Genomic DNA, 19,119 nt, shown 5'->3' with positions numbered 1-19,119 from the left:
GACAAAACCATGAAACACCCAACTGTAAACAAGAAGTACACTCAACAGCCACATGAATACACCAAGCCCATAAGCAGAAAACCTACTTCCCATGATAAGGCTTCATGCTTTCAATCAAACACTCCAATGCTGAGATTACCAACTCTCTAACAATCATTAACATGGGATACCACTTAAAATATTTGTCTCCACCTATATAAGATGACATGGTCCCCTAAAGAATTGTCAGCTCTCAGATTCTTTGGAACATATGTATACTACACACACATTCAAAATGAAATGAATCTCAGTAACTCTCACTGAAAAATTAAGTTAAATGTGACTATAAGCTATCTTGTTTATTATTTTCATTATCAATATATTATCAACAGTGTAAAGAAGTTTGCTGCGAACTATAACATATACGGGCTGCATATTTCATTCAAAACCTTATTGCTGGTTTCAGATACATCTTTAAGACCTGTAAAACCAACTGAATACCTGAAAAAGTTAAATGATACCATACTGGGTGAAAACAATGCTTTATCTACTAACACACTCTATCAGTCACAATAAGTGATGCTATTTAGGGAGAACATATGAGTTTGGCCATTCTCTAAGGCCTATTCCTCTTCCCAGCATACATAGTCACAGTATTATAGATATTAAAATATCTGTTCCTGCCTTTTCCATTTAGCATCTGTTTTGGACATATCTCTGAATTGGTCCAATCCCTTTTTGAATCTGCTGATGTTATCTGTGTCCACCACCTCCTGAGACAATGAAACACAGCAGCAACCTGCAGTCTCACCAGACTCCATCTTTCAGTAATACTCTGTGAGAGTCATGCAAAACTTGTGCACCACTATCACTTTTGCTGGGAGCACAGGGAGATACAGAAGACTCACTGTATTCAGGGAGAGGCAGTATCTTTCGTTGTATCTGAAAAGCTCTCAAGACCTGACAATGAATATGAATACCCAAAACCTTGTCTGTTTTCCCCAGCTCTATCAGCTGACCTAAAAACATATTAATCCCCCCTACAAACCTAGCAACCATGCACTCCATGGGCACTTATTCTAGTTTGTCCTCAGACAGTGGTAAGGTTCATTCTTCCCCATTTAAGTATTCTTAGATACAAGTACATGATCATTCCTGATCTGCTTTAATTAAATCTGGAAAAGAACATAATTAGTTTCCCAAATTCCAATCATACATGAGGGAGAACTAGCCTACTTTTCCTCTTGACTCTACTGAATGCAGTTTTCAAACCAGCAAAAGCATATAGAAAAATATACAGCAGTGGCTGTCCTGCTGACATTGCATCAACTCATGACCTAAACGCATTTATAACAGACAGAATTACAATGGAGCTCTTGAACTTCTCTTTTCTCTTTACCTGCCAAGTCTCAAGCTTGTAGCTTCACAAGGCTCCTCAACTTCACATAAGCCAGGATTCTGGTCTTCCACACTGCTTGAGTTCTGCCATTCAAAACAGAGATCTCTCCTAGCACGCATAGCAAAAGGCAAATTCTCATACTCAGGTATTTCCTCATAGTGACGCACGTTCTCATACTCTGGAGCACAAGTGCTGGTTACAGAATTCAAATCTATTTGTGACAAATTCTCTCCTGAAAGTACATGCCCATCTAAAGACTCCAGCCTTTGGTTATCTCGCATCTCAGGTTGACTTCTGTTTCTCTGCCTCTTCTTCTGTAACGCTGGACTACTTATTTCTATGGAAGGCAGCTTGGTAGATTTAGCTTTCCTTTCATGGCCTATAGATGCTATATTCCGGTTGTTACCACCTCCATACCCACCTCCAGTGGAAAGGTTGGCAATAGCACTATCCATTGACTGGCTGCCTTTAGACAGAAACTTTTGGAAGTCGCTTTTCATTAAGCAAACTGACAGCTTCATGTTGAGAAACTTTTTCAAGCTGTTCTTCTTCTGATGGTCTTTGCAAGGCTTGTCTGTCCTTTCCATGTCCACAGAAGAGAGAGATTTGGCCCTAGGCTTTGTCACAACAGTCAAGTGGTTGAAGCTGGTAGCAACATTAGCAGTTTTTAATGATTCAGAATTTCCTGAAAATGGAAGAATAGGATGAGGTAACTTCCAGACAGGTTTCTCAGAAAGACGCTTGGGTATGTCACAGGATGACAGTGCACTTTTCTCCTTGGCTGGTGGATGCATGAAATGAGATCCTTCCAGAACACCATTCGATTTGTCCTCACTGGAGCTGTAAGAACTTTTCTCCACAAGCTCTGCTGATGCAGCTTTTTTCAGCACACCAGCAGTTGGAAGGCTGTGCCTCTGTGGTTTCTTAGGAATGATTTTTGGAGAACTTTCATCCTTTAGTTTAACTTCTTTATCTTCCAATTTTTGTGGGGAAACATGGAGGCTATTGGAAGCAGACAAGTGCTGACTGCTAGTTAATTTGAGCTGCTTTGGCAAACTCATGGACAAAATATCACACCTGACAAAGTTAGTCCTTTTGTCCACAGTATCTAGCATACTGGCATCATCTGGCATCTCATTCATGGAGTTAGCTAAGTTATGGTCCGCATTTAAAGAACATTCAACACTTTCCACCAAATCAGAAGTTTTGTGTGATAACTGAGGCAAAAGATTCTGTGAAGTTGATTCTTCTGTAACAAGTGCCTTCACCTGATGCATTTTGTCTGCATTGTGCTGAGTTATCTCAGATTTTTCAGGATGAAGCACTTCTATGTTATTGTTATAACAAACACTCTGACCAAGGATATTAATTTTTGCTGGCTTTTTACAGCTTTGGTCCACAAGCCCAAAGGAATCTTTCTCTGAATTAGATGGTTCCTTTGTTCCTTCTCCTGTGGTGTCTATGCCATCCTGACGGACTAGACATGCAGCTCGTGGCTTTCTTGGCTTAGGGATAGGAAGCACTTTTGAGCTCAGGACTGAAGATGTTTCAGAGGAGGCTTTGCCAGCATCTGCTTTCCTACCTACTTCACCTGAAAGCATTCCATTGCTACTTATATTTTCATTTTCCAGGATTTCCTGGTCCAATGGGAAAGAGCAATTGTGGTTATTTACAGTCAAACTAGGACAAATTTCAGACATCTGAAACTCATCACCAGTGAGCTTACCATCAGTATTTTGTTGCTCCCCTTTAGCTACCTCAGAAGACAATGAAGACTGTACAAATTCCATAAACTCAATTTTAACATCATTCTTGGAACTGCTGCTATTGCCTTTGTCAAGTTTATCTGCATACCTGCGCCTCACAGGACTGCTGTTAGGAAACATACTGTGAGTTAGAACATCCTTAAGTTTCTCTTCCAAAATGCTGGCTTTCAAAACAACCTGATTTCTGTTTGCCAGTTTTTCATTGTGACTGTCCTCCAGAGCTAATGCGTTTTTTTCACCATCTTTGACATTCTCCAAGTTTCCAAAGTGCTCAAAAATGATCTGAGTTTTACAGGTGTTCTCCCTGTTTCCAAGCTTATGAAGGCATTCAAATTTGCAAGATGACATTGGCAGAATATATGCTGTGTTACCAGTACTCCCTTCTGAGGCTTCATTTTTACAGTTCAAGTGGTCTAGTGTTTGAGAAGAATCTCCCCTGTGCTCCTCAAAGCTTTTTGTGCTTTTTCTTGTAGATGATGGAGGTTTAACTTCTGGAACAGAAGAGCTCTTAAGAACCTTTGGTTTTGGTGCAATTGCTGGCTTGGTTTTCCTTGCTGCTTGTATAACACTAGAAAGTACAACATCGGGCTTCGGTGCAACAGGTGGAGGCACTGCCTTGTGTCCTACCACAAATTTGGGTTTGGGGGCCACTGGTGGCTTCTTAACCTCTAGAAAGGATGGAAAACAAAGATTTTAGTCACCATCAGCCCACAGAAAAACTTCACTTGCAGCACAGTATTATTAGTTATTTGTAATATTTAAATAATATGATCTGCAAATCTCAGCATGTGTGTGTATATATATATATATATTTCTCTTTAAAAACATGCCTCTCTTCCCTGCCACTGCTTTTTTAGTTGTTGACTTTGTTTTAACAGGCACAATCAAGGAGCAGTAGCAAAAGTCTTCAAGGATAACTTGTTTGCTAAAACCCACTTTAATTTTAGGAAAGTGCATTTCCTTGCTTAGATGCTAAAAATTATCTAACAAAACCAGCAGATTAGCCTGGTTTTGCAGTTTCAACTATTATAACACCATTTTCAAATGGCACAAATATGTTAAGTGCCTCTTGTATAATAAGCTATGAAGGTAAAAGAAATGCTAGAGCAGCAATCAGGACAGTTCAGTGCCTTCCCCTACCACCTTTCAAAATGCGTAACCTAAAGTTCCCCTTTCCCTTCCTTTTCTTTTCAAACAATATTGAGATGGATTACAAGAGCAGCTGTAAAACTGGTACATCACTACCCACAGTTCAGTGAAATGAGTCTGTGGTGTGAAGTTAATGTGCTAATTTGTAGCAAGTCAGCACTTTCCTACTGTAAAACAGTATTTCTGTGCATCCTATAAAATTACTCTTCCCAACATGCTACTGTCTGACTTAGAAACAGTCACCACTGCTATGACTTATGACCCACTTGACAGCACAAGATGACAAACCCTGGGAAGAGTGGACAGCCGGAAAAGGAGCACATGAGGAACTAGGAGATTACGGCGTTTTGATTGTGTTGTTGGTTTGGGGTTTTTGTTTGGTGAGGGATTTTTTTCTGTATGCCTTCAACATTTTTATATTGCAGGAGATCATTTATGACCAATTTATTTCCATATGCTGGAATAATTTCAGATTTCTAAGTGCTCTGAATGATTTTTGACATATGAAAATTGACGTATAAAGTAAACAAGTTCCTCGTTCTGGGGTTTGTTTTTTTGGGGAGGGAGGTTGGTTTGTTTTGTTGCTCTTTTTTACATACTACCTCTGGTTTTACCTTTGTTTTGAATAACATTTTGGCATACTTTCAGGAAGTCATATACATGTTAAGTAAACCTCTCAAGCGAACATGCTAATTGATGTTTCACATGCAAGGAGACTGCGTAAGCCATTGATTTATTATCCCCTTTGAACTGTGGGTTTGGTGTTTGGCTGTTTTATCATTATTATTGTTATAGATGTGCAACTGTATCCTAATCTCTAGCCTACAAGCCATACAAGAATGAAGTTTCAGGCTTGATTTTTCTCTGGTTTGGATTTTTTCTTGTTAGTTTATTTGAAAGAAACCTAGCTGGTATTAAAAAGAAAAAAAAAAGCCAGATGCCCTCAATCACAAGCATTTCCCAAACACTGAGCCACTGCTCTAAGCAGACAGCTAGAAACAATGTCCCTACTATAGAAACAGGAAAATCATGTTTTTCTAGGACATGAATCATTACAGGGTATCCAGACTGACCCCACTTACACTTAGAATAGCTGTCTTTGCTGAAGTTACAGTAGCAAAGAGATAAACCCAACCGCAGGGACAAATTCTGAGACATTTTGCAAGGGGAGAAGCAGAATTCCTTTCCAAAGCTCCCTATAGCCACCAACACAGCCCTACCAACTAGTGCGAAGGGTGTAGTACCACCTTCTGCTTCCTGTCCAAAGACAGGTTTCCCACAGAGTGAAGAGTGAATAGTCTGCTACGAAAAAATAAATAAATTAACCCTTTGAATGGGCAGCTATGAATTCTGAACAGCAGGAGTGTGTACACTCACTTCCAGACAAGGCAACTGCCCATTCAGTTGCAGAATGAAGAGATGGCAATAAAGGAGCCAGTTTTCTATAGTAAAAAAACCCCAAGTAATGGATGCCCAGTCTGTCACAGAACACAACACAGTAGTAGACCTGGGCCATGTTCAGTAACATCTATTAAGCGATTAAAGCTCCCTGAAAACAGCAGAAAGACAGTCTGTTTGGGAATCCTTCCTGATGCCCAAATGAATAAAACAGATTGCAGGAGACACAAGAGATTAAATACTGGCTAGGCAAGCGATATCCTGTGGATTATTTATCCCACTCCGCAAACTAAAACTCATAAACCTTGGAAGTTTCTCTCTCTATAGTGGGACTGTCTAACGTTTTGCACAGCAGTCAAACTAGGTTACACTGCAGGGCTTTCAACTAGTATTTATTAAGGAGGACACTAAGAACTTATTATATGATACCATTACCTGAATAGCCAATTCAAAACTAAAACATGAGAATGTAAGGGAATGCAAGGAAAACAAACCAGTCATTTATGTGCCAGTAGTGGAAACCTGGATAATGAACAGAGTGAGAAAAATTAGCTTCTGTTAGCGAGTGCTATTCAATATGATTTCTGAAGCTTACTAGAATTTTTCAAATTACTTCAATGTTAAAAAGCATTGGGACGGACAGAAGAGACCAGCAAGTTGTATGGTACAAGAAAGACACCACTGTCTGCTTTAATTTAATTGCTCATTTCATCTAGAGTTGATATGGGTCAATGTATTAACAGGCACATTACAGTCTTGGTATCAATACAGATATGCAGTCAACCGCTCAATCAGAAAGGAATGTGATGAAGAGCCCTTTCAAACATAAATATGACGTGAGAGGAAAGACTACAGGAAAGGAATGCATACCAGCAGTTTTCCTCAACAAAATATCCTTAAGTATCTGAAAAATACATGTGATGAACTTGTTAGAAAAAAGTCACAGCAGCTAGGCAAGGGTAAAAGTATATTAGTTTTCAATTAGAAATCAAGAATTAAAGTTCAGTTGATTATAAAATAATTTCATTCACCATGTGTGGTTAAAAAAACAGTTCTACATACACAGTGCTTTAAAAGGGATAATTTCCCATCCTGCACAGAAAGAAAACTAAGGAGGAGACAACTGTTATATATAAAGTTGTAAGGAATGACTGGAAGTCATATGAGAATGACTTTTTGTTAAATGACAAGGATAAGCAAGCCTCTTTGGTGAAAAACAATAAATATAATCAAAGAAATGTTATACAACCAATGCAAGGAGTTCTGAGTTGTTTGAACAATGGGCTCTTTCCTGGTGCCACACAGAACTGTTTACCTATGAATAGAGATGGTTTGCTATGCTTAGGAAAAGTAAAAACCTAAGAGAATTTGGAAATCATTGCAGATAGTTATTCTATGAGAGCTCCTTGCAAGTCTGCAGGTAAGTTGTAAATAATCATCTGAATTACAAGGAGATAAATATCAAAAGATGAAGGGAGCCAAAAATATTTCTGTACACAGCACCTGCCAGACTGTTAGTGACACGCTATGTCACCTTCTGCCATTCTTAGGTGAAAATTTGGGATGAATGAAAGGAATACAAAGTATTCAAGGTCTAAAAAAATCATGCCTTGAATCCCAAAGAAAGCTCATCCTGCCTAGTTTAGCCAAGAGGTTGAGAAGTGAGATGATAATAGTATGTACACTTATGCACATGTGAAAGATTTTTGGTAACAGATGGCTCTTTAACGAAAAAAAAAAAAAAAAGACAGGATAGGATCCCACAGCTGACCACTGAAGTCTGACAACTTCCAACTTGTAACAAAGCTTTAAAACTCTTATTAAATTCAAAGGATAATTAACTACAGGAACATCTCATCTAGGGTTGCGGTAGAGTCACCAGCACTTAGGGTCAACCTAAACTCACTTTTTGAGATGTGTAGAAGTTTCAGAGGACATTGTGCTCTGGATATTGAATTCTCTATCTTGTCATACTCAGGAGATTAGAACAGAGAATGATGACAATTTCCCCTGCTCCCCCCTCTAATCTTACCCCATTTCTCCAAAAGGATTTCTGCATCATGGGTTACTCGTAATGAACCCAAATACAAAAGGAGAAAGTCAAATTTTTATTTGCATAAACAGACTAAATGATTAGGAGACAGAGCAGCCAAGATATTCTCTGATTTGCTTGAGTAGACAAAGGAAGAAACCCATAAATAAAGTGACTAACAAAGCTGCCATCACCAACAGGAAATCTACTGCTCATCTGGAACAGCCAACACTGCGTTCAATGCTGAAGAAAAAAGAAAAGCTAAAAAATACCAACAAACCCGATAAATACCCTTTAGAAAAGTGGATTAAAAAAGGCATTATTTTTCTAACAATAAATAGCCATTACTACCACCTCTGCAGATGAATGCATATGCTGCTCTTTCCTGCTTCAGGTCACACCACAGACAATACATATTTGTCCCTCCGGTGAATTATCTCCTCCAGTGTGCTGAGGAAAAAGCAACACCCATTCTCATCCTGCTGAGCTCCTTTGCAGCAAACACTCATTATTGCTTGACTAGCACATGCTCCTGTCCTACCTTCAAGCTGGTTTAGAGGAGGATGAGAATACCCTGGGGCAATTTCTGCTCTCACTATTTTGGCCTCTAAGAACCCATTTCTTCAGATGGTAGGATTTGGCAGCTGAGGACCTCATTTAAGATTGCTTTTGTGTCTTTTCCTATGCAATATCATGAATGAGCAGGAGAGCCAATAAGACAGCACAGACTTAAACACTACTATTACACAGCTTTAAATCTTCTCAAATTTTTACCTTGTTATGTTGCTTGCCCAGCACAGGAACAGGGAGAAAAAAAAAGATATATTAAGTTGAACTGAGGTAAAAAAGAATCAAATAGCACTACCCTTTCTGCAAAAAAAAAAACCCAAAAAACAAACAAACAAACAAAAAAACTACTGTTGCTAAAGGAACATTTTCCCAGGTTATCTTTATGGGCACACTTTTGAAATTATGTTAACCTCTGTGCTTGGGAACTGCAAAAGAATAGGTTATGTTTACCTGCATCTATTCAAGAAATAGGGAGAAATGGTTCTGAATGCTGCAGTGCAAATATAACTTGATATTCATGTCCTTGCAATACTCTGCATGAACAGAGGTCTCTCTCCAAGTATTCAGGGTCCCCTATGGGACTGTGTCTAGCCATCCAAGAGGTATCCCCATGGCAGGATCCTGCAATCCAACCTAAAGCAATATCCTTTTTTAACCACAAAACAGAAGGAAGATAGGAAGCAATTAATTAGTGTGACATAAGACGTTGACAGCAGCTAGACCTAAACTTAAGGTATGGGTACACAATCAAGTTACTATGGAGTAAGCCAAGGTGTGAATTTAACAGATCAGCTACTTAGTAGAAGCTGGCCATATGTATACTCTTTCTTACTATACAGTATACAAGGTTTATTCCTTTTCACCTATGAGTGGAATTTACTTCACATGTACTAGGAAAGGAAAAGAGCTTGAAATAGTTACCACTTAATAACTGGCCTACTGCAAATGTACATACTGGCTTTCTCATGGCACCTTATTTACATATGCATACTGTATTCTCAGAGTCAGGAAATCACATCTGTAGGCTATATATAAAAATAACATGATGCCCAGAAGGTATCTACCAAGGGATTCATGTGCTGTTCCTTCTTAAGTGAAGGAAGAACTCACTCCAATAGCTAATTTACTGTTCCTGTAAATTTTCGGCTTAAAATACTACAACTCACCTGACACAAAACAAGAAAGCCAATTTGGCTTTTAAAGAGCATGTAGGAAGAGAAATACTTATTGCTACATGCTTGGGATAGGCTCAGTGATTATTATCACAGCAGTTAATATTCATACACTTCACAGAGAAACAGCTGAAGTATTTTAAAACCCCCATTCTCCAGCAACTTAAGTTTTAATGACTCACAAAAAGGCTTTTCAGTTACAGAAAGTAAGCTTCATTAGGTATAAACACCTCAAAAAAGTATTCTGACATCATTAATTTATTTCCTGACAATGTGTATTTATTTTCTCATGATGCAGAGGCTCTGATTTTCTCAGGTGCCACAATGCTCAAAAGAAAACAAAAAAAGGAATGAGTCATGACATCCTGGAACACATGTAGTTTTTAAACTGTAAGGGAAAACGATGGTTTCCAAGCCACAAAAGTTTTAGAAAACATCCTAAATAAACTGCAAAAGGAAAACATTAATTTCAAAATCTAGGGTTGGTCAATGAGTTGTTGAAATAAAACAAGAAAGTTGGGGATAACTTTAGAGTAAGGAAAGGAGATGAATAAACAACCTTGTAAGATCACACTCAGAGACAGAGCCAAGTAACTCTAACACGAGTTGACATGTTAGAGGGTTAAAGGGACATTAAATCCTGTAGGTCTCATTTTTTTGAATCCTTGAAAGCAATGAAGTTTGATTGGAAAAGTCATGTTGATTTTGTTTATTCTATTCCTGCTATGTTTCCCCCCCCCCTTTGAATTACACTTTTGACATTAAAATACACTACATGTTTCTCATTGCTGTCAAATCAGATTTCAAGCCTAAGCTATACATTCTGTCCACATTAAATAAGCTGTATAGATTCACATATAAGGACTGTTTCTTCAGCAAGAAATAGTAAATGTCAAACTCATAACTCTGAGCTTTTATTTTTCCCTTTTAAAGGCAAAACACATACTTGAAGACAGCACAATAGTTCCAGGCAGAAAATGAGTAAATGCACATTTATCAGCATTGTATATAAAGAATATGCATGAGAAAGCAGTGAGAGAAGAACAGCCATAAATGAAGGTTAAAACCATCACACAGGTTTATCACTACAATAAGAAATTTTTTTAAATTATTTAGAAGTACATAAAATAAGTGCTACGGTTCTTCAGTTGTAACAAAGCCAGATATACATACACATCTTCAAATCTGCAAGCAACAGTTATGGCAGAACTCTTTCACTTATCACTGAATTACATCCAACTCTGGACTGAGATGTAACTGAAACGATTTTGTAGAGGAACTAGAGAAAAGAATATGAGCTGTATTACTTAGAAAGGCAGAAGGCAAGCTGGAACAGAGTCACGGCCAAGTCATCAATGTTGGACCTTTCACATCAGCCCATGAACAGGATCCATGTTTTGTATTTCTCTCCATATCATAGTCCCTTCAAGCAGTACAGTATCTCTTACAGAGTCCCGCGTATCAAGCTGAAGTCACTCCTACTTCCTAATCCTACTTAAAAATATTAAATCAATTCAGATGATGCTGTACAAGGTTGGTTTGTTGGTTTGTTTTTTTTTTCAAAGGTACAGGAAATGTTTTAAAGGTACATTAAAAGAAGACACAAGAGACACTCAAGCCCTTCAAGTTAACCTGAAGGAATAGCAGAAGGATTTCTAGGCATTTCAAGTTCCATCTGAAGCCCTTACACATGATGATACAATTTTTACTGAAATGCTGTGTTGCAATCAGTTGTCAGAAAGCTAGCTTATGCAGCACAAACAAGAAGTAACTGAACTCACAATGAAATAATTTCAGTGTAGGAAATAGATCCTACATATCACAGGGCCAAAATTAAAATTTAGGAATTGGTAAGTTTCTGTGTGAGCAATAGCTTTATAAAGAATGTCTGTATATTTCATGAGCTAAATTCTGCAGCAATACAAAGAGATGGATATTAAACTTTCAGAACTGCCTTCTGGCAGTCCTCAATCATTCCATACCCTGCCTAGGAGCTCTTTAACCAGAATGTCAAAAACTGTCATGACACTGTCAGTGGGATCGTGAATCACTGAATCACAAAATGGTTCAGTTTAGAAGAGACTTTAAAGATCATCTAGTTCCAACCCCCCTTGCCACAGGCACACCTCCCACTAGACCAGGTTGCTCAGCCCCCATCCAACCTGGCCTTGAACACTGCCAGGGAAGGGGCAGCCACAGCTTCTCTGGGCAACCTGTGCCAGTGCCTCACCACTCTCCCAGTGAAGAACTTCTTCCTTGTATCTAATCTAAATCTACCTCTTTCAGTTTAAAACCATATGCCCTTAGTCTTGTCAATAAAATAAATGCTAAAATGAAAAACAAAATTAAAGAGATGCTAAAATACTGAAATAGCTTGGTGTTTTCTTGCAATTTGACTGTACTTGCGGTCACTTAGTCCTAAAACCTTCCCTGCTTTCACTGGGATTGAGTACCAGGGAGCAGACCCAGCAGGTGTTCTGCTTGTTTCACCTGTTCCACATACATTTTTTTTTATCTTCATATAATCCATCAGCCACAAAACACTCTTCATCCCTTCTTCAACAGCCTTGACATGTCCCTCAGCTTCCCTCTTCCTGCCCACCAGGACTCTGTCTTCCACATCAAACCCCTGACTAAATTTCACATTTTCCATGAAACTATCCCACTTCTTATTGATACCTCTCTGCATCCCTTTCTCTTTTGCTCCCTAAGTGACTTTGTTCACCAGAACCACTTTCCTCCTTACCATCATAAGATAAACTAAACAAAGAGACTCAGTCACGCAACCTTATCTCTGGAAGTGCCAAAATCACTGTTTAGTCCTAAAAATCTACCCAACTTTCTGCAACTTCGTACTGTAACAGATTTTAACAGCCCAGCTCTAAGCTCTCGAGCACCCCCTAACATTTATCTTTTATTTGCACAGCTGTTTAACTCTTAAAAGATCAGGGGTGGATTGCAGTATCAGCACATGATGCAAACATACACGGCAGCTATTAAGCGGAGATGATATCCCACTTTATTGCATGCTTTTCGAGATCTGAACAAAATCAGTTCCGTCATATATAAAAAAAATGGGAACATATTAAATTAAGCAGAAAGATGCATTAAATAGCTTTTTATTGTCCAGTGAATTCTTATTAGCTAAGAAAGATCAGATAACTTAATCACAATACAGTTTGGGTTGGAAGTGACCTTAAAGGTAATTTAGTGCCAATCCCCCCGCCATAGGCAGGGACACCTTCAGTGCTGGACTCAAATAACTATTTGACATATTTGAGAGTAAAACACTGAGAATAAGGTTGATGGTTTTGCTTGAGGTCAGTGTACTGCCTTTTTCTTTAGAACACCCCTCACCCCAATCCTTACAGGAAGCACTTCGCTGCTTCAGGTTTACACTGTAATTTGTTGTTTCCACATAATACATCATAACTTACACATGACACCTTTTCAACGTGGAAACGACTATTCCTATTTTTAAAAAGGCTGAGAAAGGTATCTACTCGTCTAACAGATGGGTGAACAAATGTACTAACAGCACACCACCCTGCTGCCAAATAAACAAAAACTATTATCAACTCCCTCAAACACGGGGAGCTCTTGTTTTAAACGAAGAATTTGCCTTGCAGCTCTTTTAGACGTAAAATCTGGCGGCGGACAGCAGATGGGGGAGGAAAGGTAAGGAAAGCACTGAAGTAGGTCACTTCAAACCAACAGCTGGCAAGCCCAAGAGGGAACGCTCTTCAGTACCCCTAGTCCCTGCGGGTGGGCTCCAGCCGGTACCACCCGACCGCGGCAGGTATAACTGGAAGCAAAGCCGGAGCTTTGACGCTGACAAGCTTTGGCAGAGCCGCGAAGTCAGACGGAGTGATAACCCCGAACCCCAGCGCCAGCCGGCGGACGCTCCGTCGCTGCCTCAGCCTCACGCGAAGCAACCCGTTCGCTCCGCCGCCAGACAGGCAAGACCGAAGGGAGCCGTCAGTGTGCACGGGGAGCCCGCACAACCCCGAAGCCGAATGTCCCCGGGAGAAGAGGGGAACGGAGCGCCCACAGTGGACCCCGGGGCAGTGCTGCCCGACGGGCCGGCAGCAGGGTGCACTCGGGCCGCCTTCCCGCGTTTCCTCCGGGGCGATGGGGAACGCAGTGCCCAACCCCGCCGCGGCGGTGTTGAGGAGGGGAGCCGGGCGCAACCGGTCGGCGCTGCCGGGACAAGGAGCGCAGCGACGGCACCTCCCTCATCCCGCTCCCTACCGCCGGGGCGCCGGACCCCGCTGGCCGCCACGGGGCGAGGTGAAGGTCCCGGCCAGCCGGGCGGAAGGGAACCGCCGCTCCCCAGACTTTCCCCGGACACTCACCGGCGGAGCTCATAGTGGTCCCCAAGCGCGGCGCCGACCTCCCCCTCGTCCCTTACGCCACGGCCCCTCTGAGGGCTGAAGAGAAGGAGCCCATTGTTCCCCCTCGCCGCCACCCAGCCACAGCAGCAGCACCCCCCGCCCGCCACCGCATACCGCCCCGCGGCTGCCGGCACAGTGAGCGCCCACAGCGCCCGCCGACAAACCCGCCGCCGCCACACAGCGGCGCCCCCCTGCCGGGCCCACTCCGCGAACCGCACCGCCCCCGGTCCCCCGCCCGCCCCCTGGTCCCCCGGAAGCGGGTCTCGCGGTGCCTCCTGGGGGCTGTAGTTCCCCCCGGCGCCAGGCAGGGCCGGGTTGGGCGGGGAGGGGCCGCCAGCGGCGCGGCGGACTCTGTTTCCCAGAGTGCCCACAGGGGGTGGCATGGCGGAGAAGGATGACACCGGAGTTTGACGAAGAAGTGGTGTTTGAGGTGGGCGCGGGGGCCACCCGGGGCGGGTTGGGCCCGTGTCTCTCCGCCCCTCACCGGGGCGTTGCGCCGCGGCCCCCGGGGGCGGTGTGTGCCGGGCGGGCCGAGGTGGCCGTTGGGCGTGAGGTGGGCGTGGGGCCCGGCCGGGGCAGAGCCTGCCGCGGGTGGGGAAGCGGGACCGGTAGGTCGGGGTGGTGCTCGCTGTGACAGGCGGGACGGCGCGGAGTGTCCCGCTCTCCAGAGCATCCCCGGGGCCGGAGGCGCGCCCCTCTGCCCAGGCCGCTGGAGGGAGAGGGAGCCGGGCCGGGGAGCTCTCAGCTGCGGAAGGGGCGATCCTTTGTGCGGCTGCCGGCGGGGTTGTCTGTCCCCGCGTTTGGGGTCGCCGACCTGGCGACCTCGGCGAGAGATCTCGGGAGACCAGTGTCAGCGGGTGCCACCCCCGAGCCGCTTGCGCCGGCCTTTGGGGACCGTTCGGGGACCTTTATGGGCTGAGGAGGGGCGCACGGCCGGCTGGGGTGCCGGCGAGGCGGGGCTTCCCACTCTGCCCTGACACTGAACTGCGGGGTCAGGGGTACTGAAACCACTTAATCTTAGAATCATAAATGGTTAGGGTTGGAAAGGACCTTAAGATCATCTAGTTCCAACCCCCCTGCCATGGGCAGGAACACCTTCTGAGCGTTTGTGTTATTTACAGTGTTTGCATAAAAGTTTTACTGTTACATTGCATGCCTTGTTAGATAATGGGGCTACAGCATCATCTTGGTCTTATTTAAAACAGTTGCTGAATACTTACGGTGTTGCAGTTGGGTAACAAAAGTAGACCAGTTTGCAGCAGGTAGATGTAATTCCATCTTCATGGAGAGCACACCTGATTTCACAGGTGTACAGAGAAAATGGCTATAGAGAAATACTGTTTTTAAAATGATTAATTATTATAGCAGTAATAAGCTTTCCATTTTTACCAGGAAGGAAAAGCTCCTTACATAGGGAATGATTTTTTATTAGCTGTGGTAAGTACTGGGCTATGGTCTGTACCACAAAGTTTTGTGTTTATGCACAAGCAGCCTTAAATCCTAACAATAAAATTTGTTCTTTATATTGCTGCTATGTTAAATCACTTCCTTTAATGGCATAAATCCATGGTGAGAATTTATCTCACGGTTATAATGCCTGCCCTTTGCACTTCCTTCTTCAGTAACAATTCATGCAGCAGTTTCTCTTTTGATGGAAAACATTCTGCTATATAGGGAGCAGGATCTCCCTGCATGTGCATATGAACTTCACTTTGTGTTTTTGGAATGGATTTCCATTACCAGTAAAGGCTCTCTGATACATTACTGTATCAAGTATGTGTGTGTGTATATACACGCACTTACATTGAGTGACACAGTAATGTATATTTCATACATTAGGGTACAACTATAACATCAGATAAGTAGCAGGAGGCAAAATACATGGTTGGGTTTTTTTTTGCTGGTTGATTGGTTGAGGTGAAGAGCTGGGTGAGATACGTGCTGATAAGAGTGGGTACCGTGGAATACTTGCAAAAATTATCTTCAGAAATGTTCAGCAGGGCTCATGCTATTGTAAAATGAAGGTTCCATAGAGAATTATGAATGTAGTCTACACAAGTGAGCCAGAGATGGGAATTAGCAAGGAGATGAAAAATACTTCGACAGTTAATGCTACCACATGTTTGTTTTTTAATACTGTTTTGTTTTGTTTGGTTTTTTTTTTCTTGGGCCCCAGATTCTCCCCCTTAATTATTTGTGGTTTCTGGTAAGCAACTACATTTTTTCTGCACCTTAGCAGGTCACTTCACATGTTTTTCTTCAGCAGTCACTGTTGAAAGGAAGCCATCAACATATAGACCTAGATAACTGTGCACAGCTGTCCTCTGTGCTTTTGAAGCTCTTGTGAAGAAGATAATCAGTCAATACTATAAGCAGTATTGTTGTGCTGACAAATGCATAATCAAGAAAGAAGCGGTCCTTTATGTTTTTCATACCCAACAGAGTGGGTAGGAGAGGGAAAAGATCAAATGGGGTAGGTTTCACCTGTTCCAAAGCACAGTTATCCCCAAATATATTTTCTGCACATTTTGCAGGTCAGAGCCCTGAATACATCAGTGACACCTGCCCACATTACAGATTTTGCATCATCAAAGTGATAGTGGCCCACTGACAGATACTTATGATCTTCTAAGGACTCATAATTTTTCTCACTATCAAAGTATCTTTCACATTAATGTATCTCTGAAGGTAGGGATGCACAAACATGGCATCGCTGCCCTGGGAAGGCAGTGTTTTCCATCCAGTTCAAGAGCTGTTGCAGATCATTGTGATTGAATAATGGGCAATTTATCCAATAGGTGCTGTCATGCTCTACCCAGTTTATAACTGAATTCTTACAGCAGCCAGACATTTTCATTCACCAACTGCATAGTCCTCAGTGCTTCAGTTCCTGCATTTGTTACAACCAGTTGTTCTTGCATTTAAAATACTACAAATGTTGGGGAGGAGACAGAACCCAAGTAGCGCAGAAGTGCCCCTGATGTGCTTTGGCTTGGGCTTGTCTGTCAGCATCATGTCAAATTAAACACTGTTGTGTAGATTGTACTAAAACATAAGGAGCAATGAATGACATTCTATATTAATATCTGTCTTAATTTATTAAGGGAGATCATGAGATAGGAAATTCGATGTGAAGTTACTTTAGATTTTAGTTTTTTACAAAATGAGCTAGAAGTCAAAATGCTGCAGTTACTGTGGGGTGCACTGCAGTTACAGTGTGCCCCAGAGTCCTCCAGAAGATTGCAGAGTTTTGTGTATTATGAAGCTGGAATTGTGTGAAGTTTTTTGTTGTTGTTTGGACAATGACATCTACTTATTTTAATTTTTTTAATGTATAAATTAAAGAAGATCATTGTTGAAACTGTCTAAATTTCTGCATTGTTATTCCACTGGGGGGACTGTGTCAGAACTTCATTGCTCTGATATTTAATAACTGCCATTTGACTTCTGACTTGAAATTTATTTATGGCCACTTCATACCATGTGCACTTATGATAACACTGTCCATTAGAATATATAGTTATATTCCTCTAGAATTTACATCTTCTAACGTATTAATAGAAAACAATCATCTTGGCTAAGGATTTTGCTAAGCTGAATAATCCAATATATTTTAGCTTCCTTTCACAAAACAGATTTTCCTGTTCTTCAGTTTTGTTTGGGTTTTTTTTTTGCTTGGTTGGTTTTTGGGGAGTTTTTGCATGTACTTCAGTTTGAGTTCATCTTTCTTTACCTGAACTTGGAGCATGGTACTCTGCATTCTTGCTGAGGTCTTGTACAACTATTTTCACATGCTTCTGCTGGGAATACTTTGTTTCTTGTATCCTAGGCCTACAACCAACTTTCTCAAGTCTTCGTATTTGTTTGACTTGGTTGTAATGCGATGGGGTAACCACTCATGTTTATCCTTATTTTTATCAAAGTTTCTACATTTTTTTTAATCCTTGGGATTTTTTAATATCCTTTTTTAATAGCCTTAATATTCATTTTTTCAATATTTAATATAGGGGAATATTAAATCATTTGTTTTTATTAGTCCCTCTGTAAAGTCTTGCTGTTGTTTGCTGTTAAATTACATGCCATTATCAGTAGCTACTCAAGGTCATCCACTTCTTTTTGTATGATGTTTCAATCCTTTTCTTTGTGTTACTTGGTGTTACTGGGAAATTTCATTAGTATGCTTTTTTTGGTAAAAGGCTAATTAAGGAAAATACAAAAGCTTTGACCAGACTCATTCTTCAGGAACTCAATTAGTAGCCTTCTGATCTGATAGCTTTCCGTTCAGCATAACCCACTATTATCTCTGCCATCTACATATTTGGTTCCTTTCCCATCTTTCTCACCTTAACTGATATGGCACCATATCAAAAGACCATACCCCATATGGCACAGTACTAAAAGTCCATATAAAACTTCCTGCATTTCCTCTTGTTAAAGAAAGGCCTTTAACAAGGCCTTGTTAAAGAAAGATGTCAAGTGAGTTTGGCACACTCTATCTCTGGTGAACCTGTGTGATATCTTCCATTATGATGATCATCTGTTTTCTCTTTTGTGTTTGAATTCTGCAAGAACAAATAATTATGCTCAGTAGCATGCTGCTCTTGATCAGATTCGTAGGCCTGACATATTCCTGATTGTATTGGGTTTTTTCTCCTTGTAAATATAGGTACTATTTTTGCCTTTTTCCACTTCTGAGTTAATAGATGTATTAAAAATCCTTTCTGCTGCATCTTTAATCTCCTGCCCGTGCCCATTCTTTCAGAACAGTGGGATGAAGGTGATCCAAACACTGCTCTTTGAGTGCATTTTCAGCTCCCTATTTCTGCTTCCAGCTAAGTCATTTGTCCTACATTTTAATGAGCTTGTGGAAATTTGTTTTTTACATCTGAATGAATATTAAAGCTATGCTCACAGAATCACAGAGTGGCTGAGTTTGAAAGGGAGCTCTGGAAGTCATCTGGTCCAACCTCCCTGCTGGAGCAAGGTCACCTAGAGCAGGTTGCCCAGAACTGTGTCCAGATGGCTTCATGACTGTGTCTCCTGAATGGTTCTGGTGAAAGGATTGGGGCTGACTGTTGTTGCTTTCCATTTTAAGGCTCTGTGTGCAGGAGAAAGTTAATCCATGCAAGATTTTTCACCAGATTGCACAAAAAAAAAAAGAGATTTTGACACTCAAAATCTCTAACTGCCACCACCTTAGATTTTTAAGAACTTTTTCATACACAATGTTTGAAATACAAAGCTTTCCCTGTAGAGCTGT

At 41.4% G+C, this 19,119-nt stretch overlaps 2 protein-coding genes across 4 annotated transcripts in view; one reads left to right on the top strand and one right to left on the bottom strand.

The window, feature by feature from the left end:
• The window catches only part of FGD6 (FYVE, RhoGEF and PH domain containing 6), a 72,206-nt gene extending 58,261 nt beyond the window's left edge, over positions 1 to 13,945 (bottom strand). Inside the window, exons 1-2 of the mRNA XM_005143137.3 lie at positions 13,821 to 13,945; positions 1,379 to 3,812 (exon numbers count right to left, since the gene is read on the bottom strand). Of these exons, the coding sequence (XP_005143194.3) occupies positions 1,379 to 3,812; positions 13,821 to 13,833 (2,447 nt within the window). The 5' untranslated portion in view covers positions 13,834 to 13,945. The remainder of the gene's footprint in view (positions 1 to 1,378; positions 3,813 to 13,820) is intronic.
• Positions 13,946 to 14,233: 288 nt separating this feature from the next.
• VEZT (vezatin, adherens junctions transmembrane protein) overlaps positions 14,234 to 19,119 on the top strand; it is a 54,754-nt gene continuing 49,868 nt past the window's right edge. For 2 of the 3 annotated variants that reach the window (XM_034062785.1, XM_034062784.1), the window contains exon 1: positions 14,234 to 14,289. In XM_034062785.1, the coding sequence (XP_033918676.1) occupies positions 14,254 to 14,289 (36 nt within the window). In that variant the 5' untranslated portion in view covers positions 14,234 to 14,253. The remainder of the gene's footprint in view (positions 14,290 to 19,119) is intronic. The other variant, XM_034062786.1, reaches the window with a different exon arrangement.

This window comes from Melopsittacus undulatus, chromosome 5 (assembly GCF_012275295.1).
Source record: "Melopsittacus undulatus isolate bMelUnd1 chromosome 5, bMelUnd1.mat.Z, whole genome shotgun sequence".
NCBI lineage: Eukaryota > Metazoa > Chordata > Aves > Psittaciformes > Psittaculidae > Melopsittacus > Melopsittacus undulatus.
This window is presented reverse-complemented; position numbering and strand designations above follow the sequence as displayed.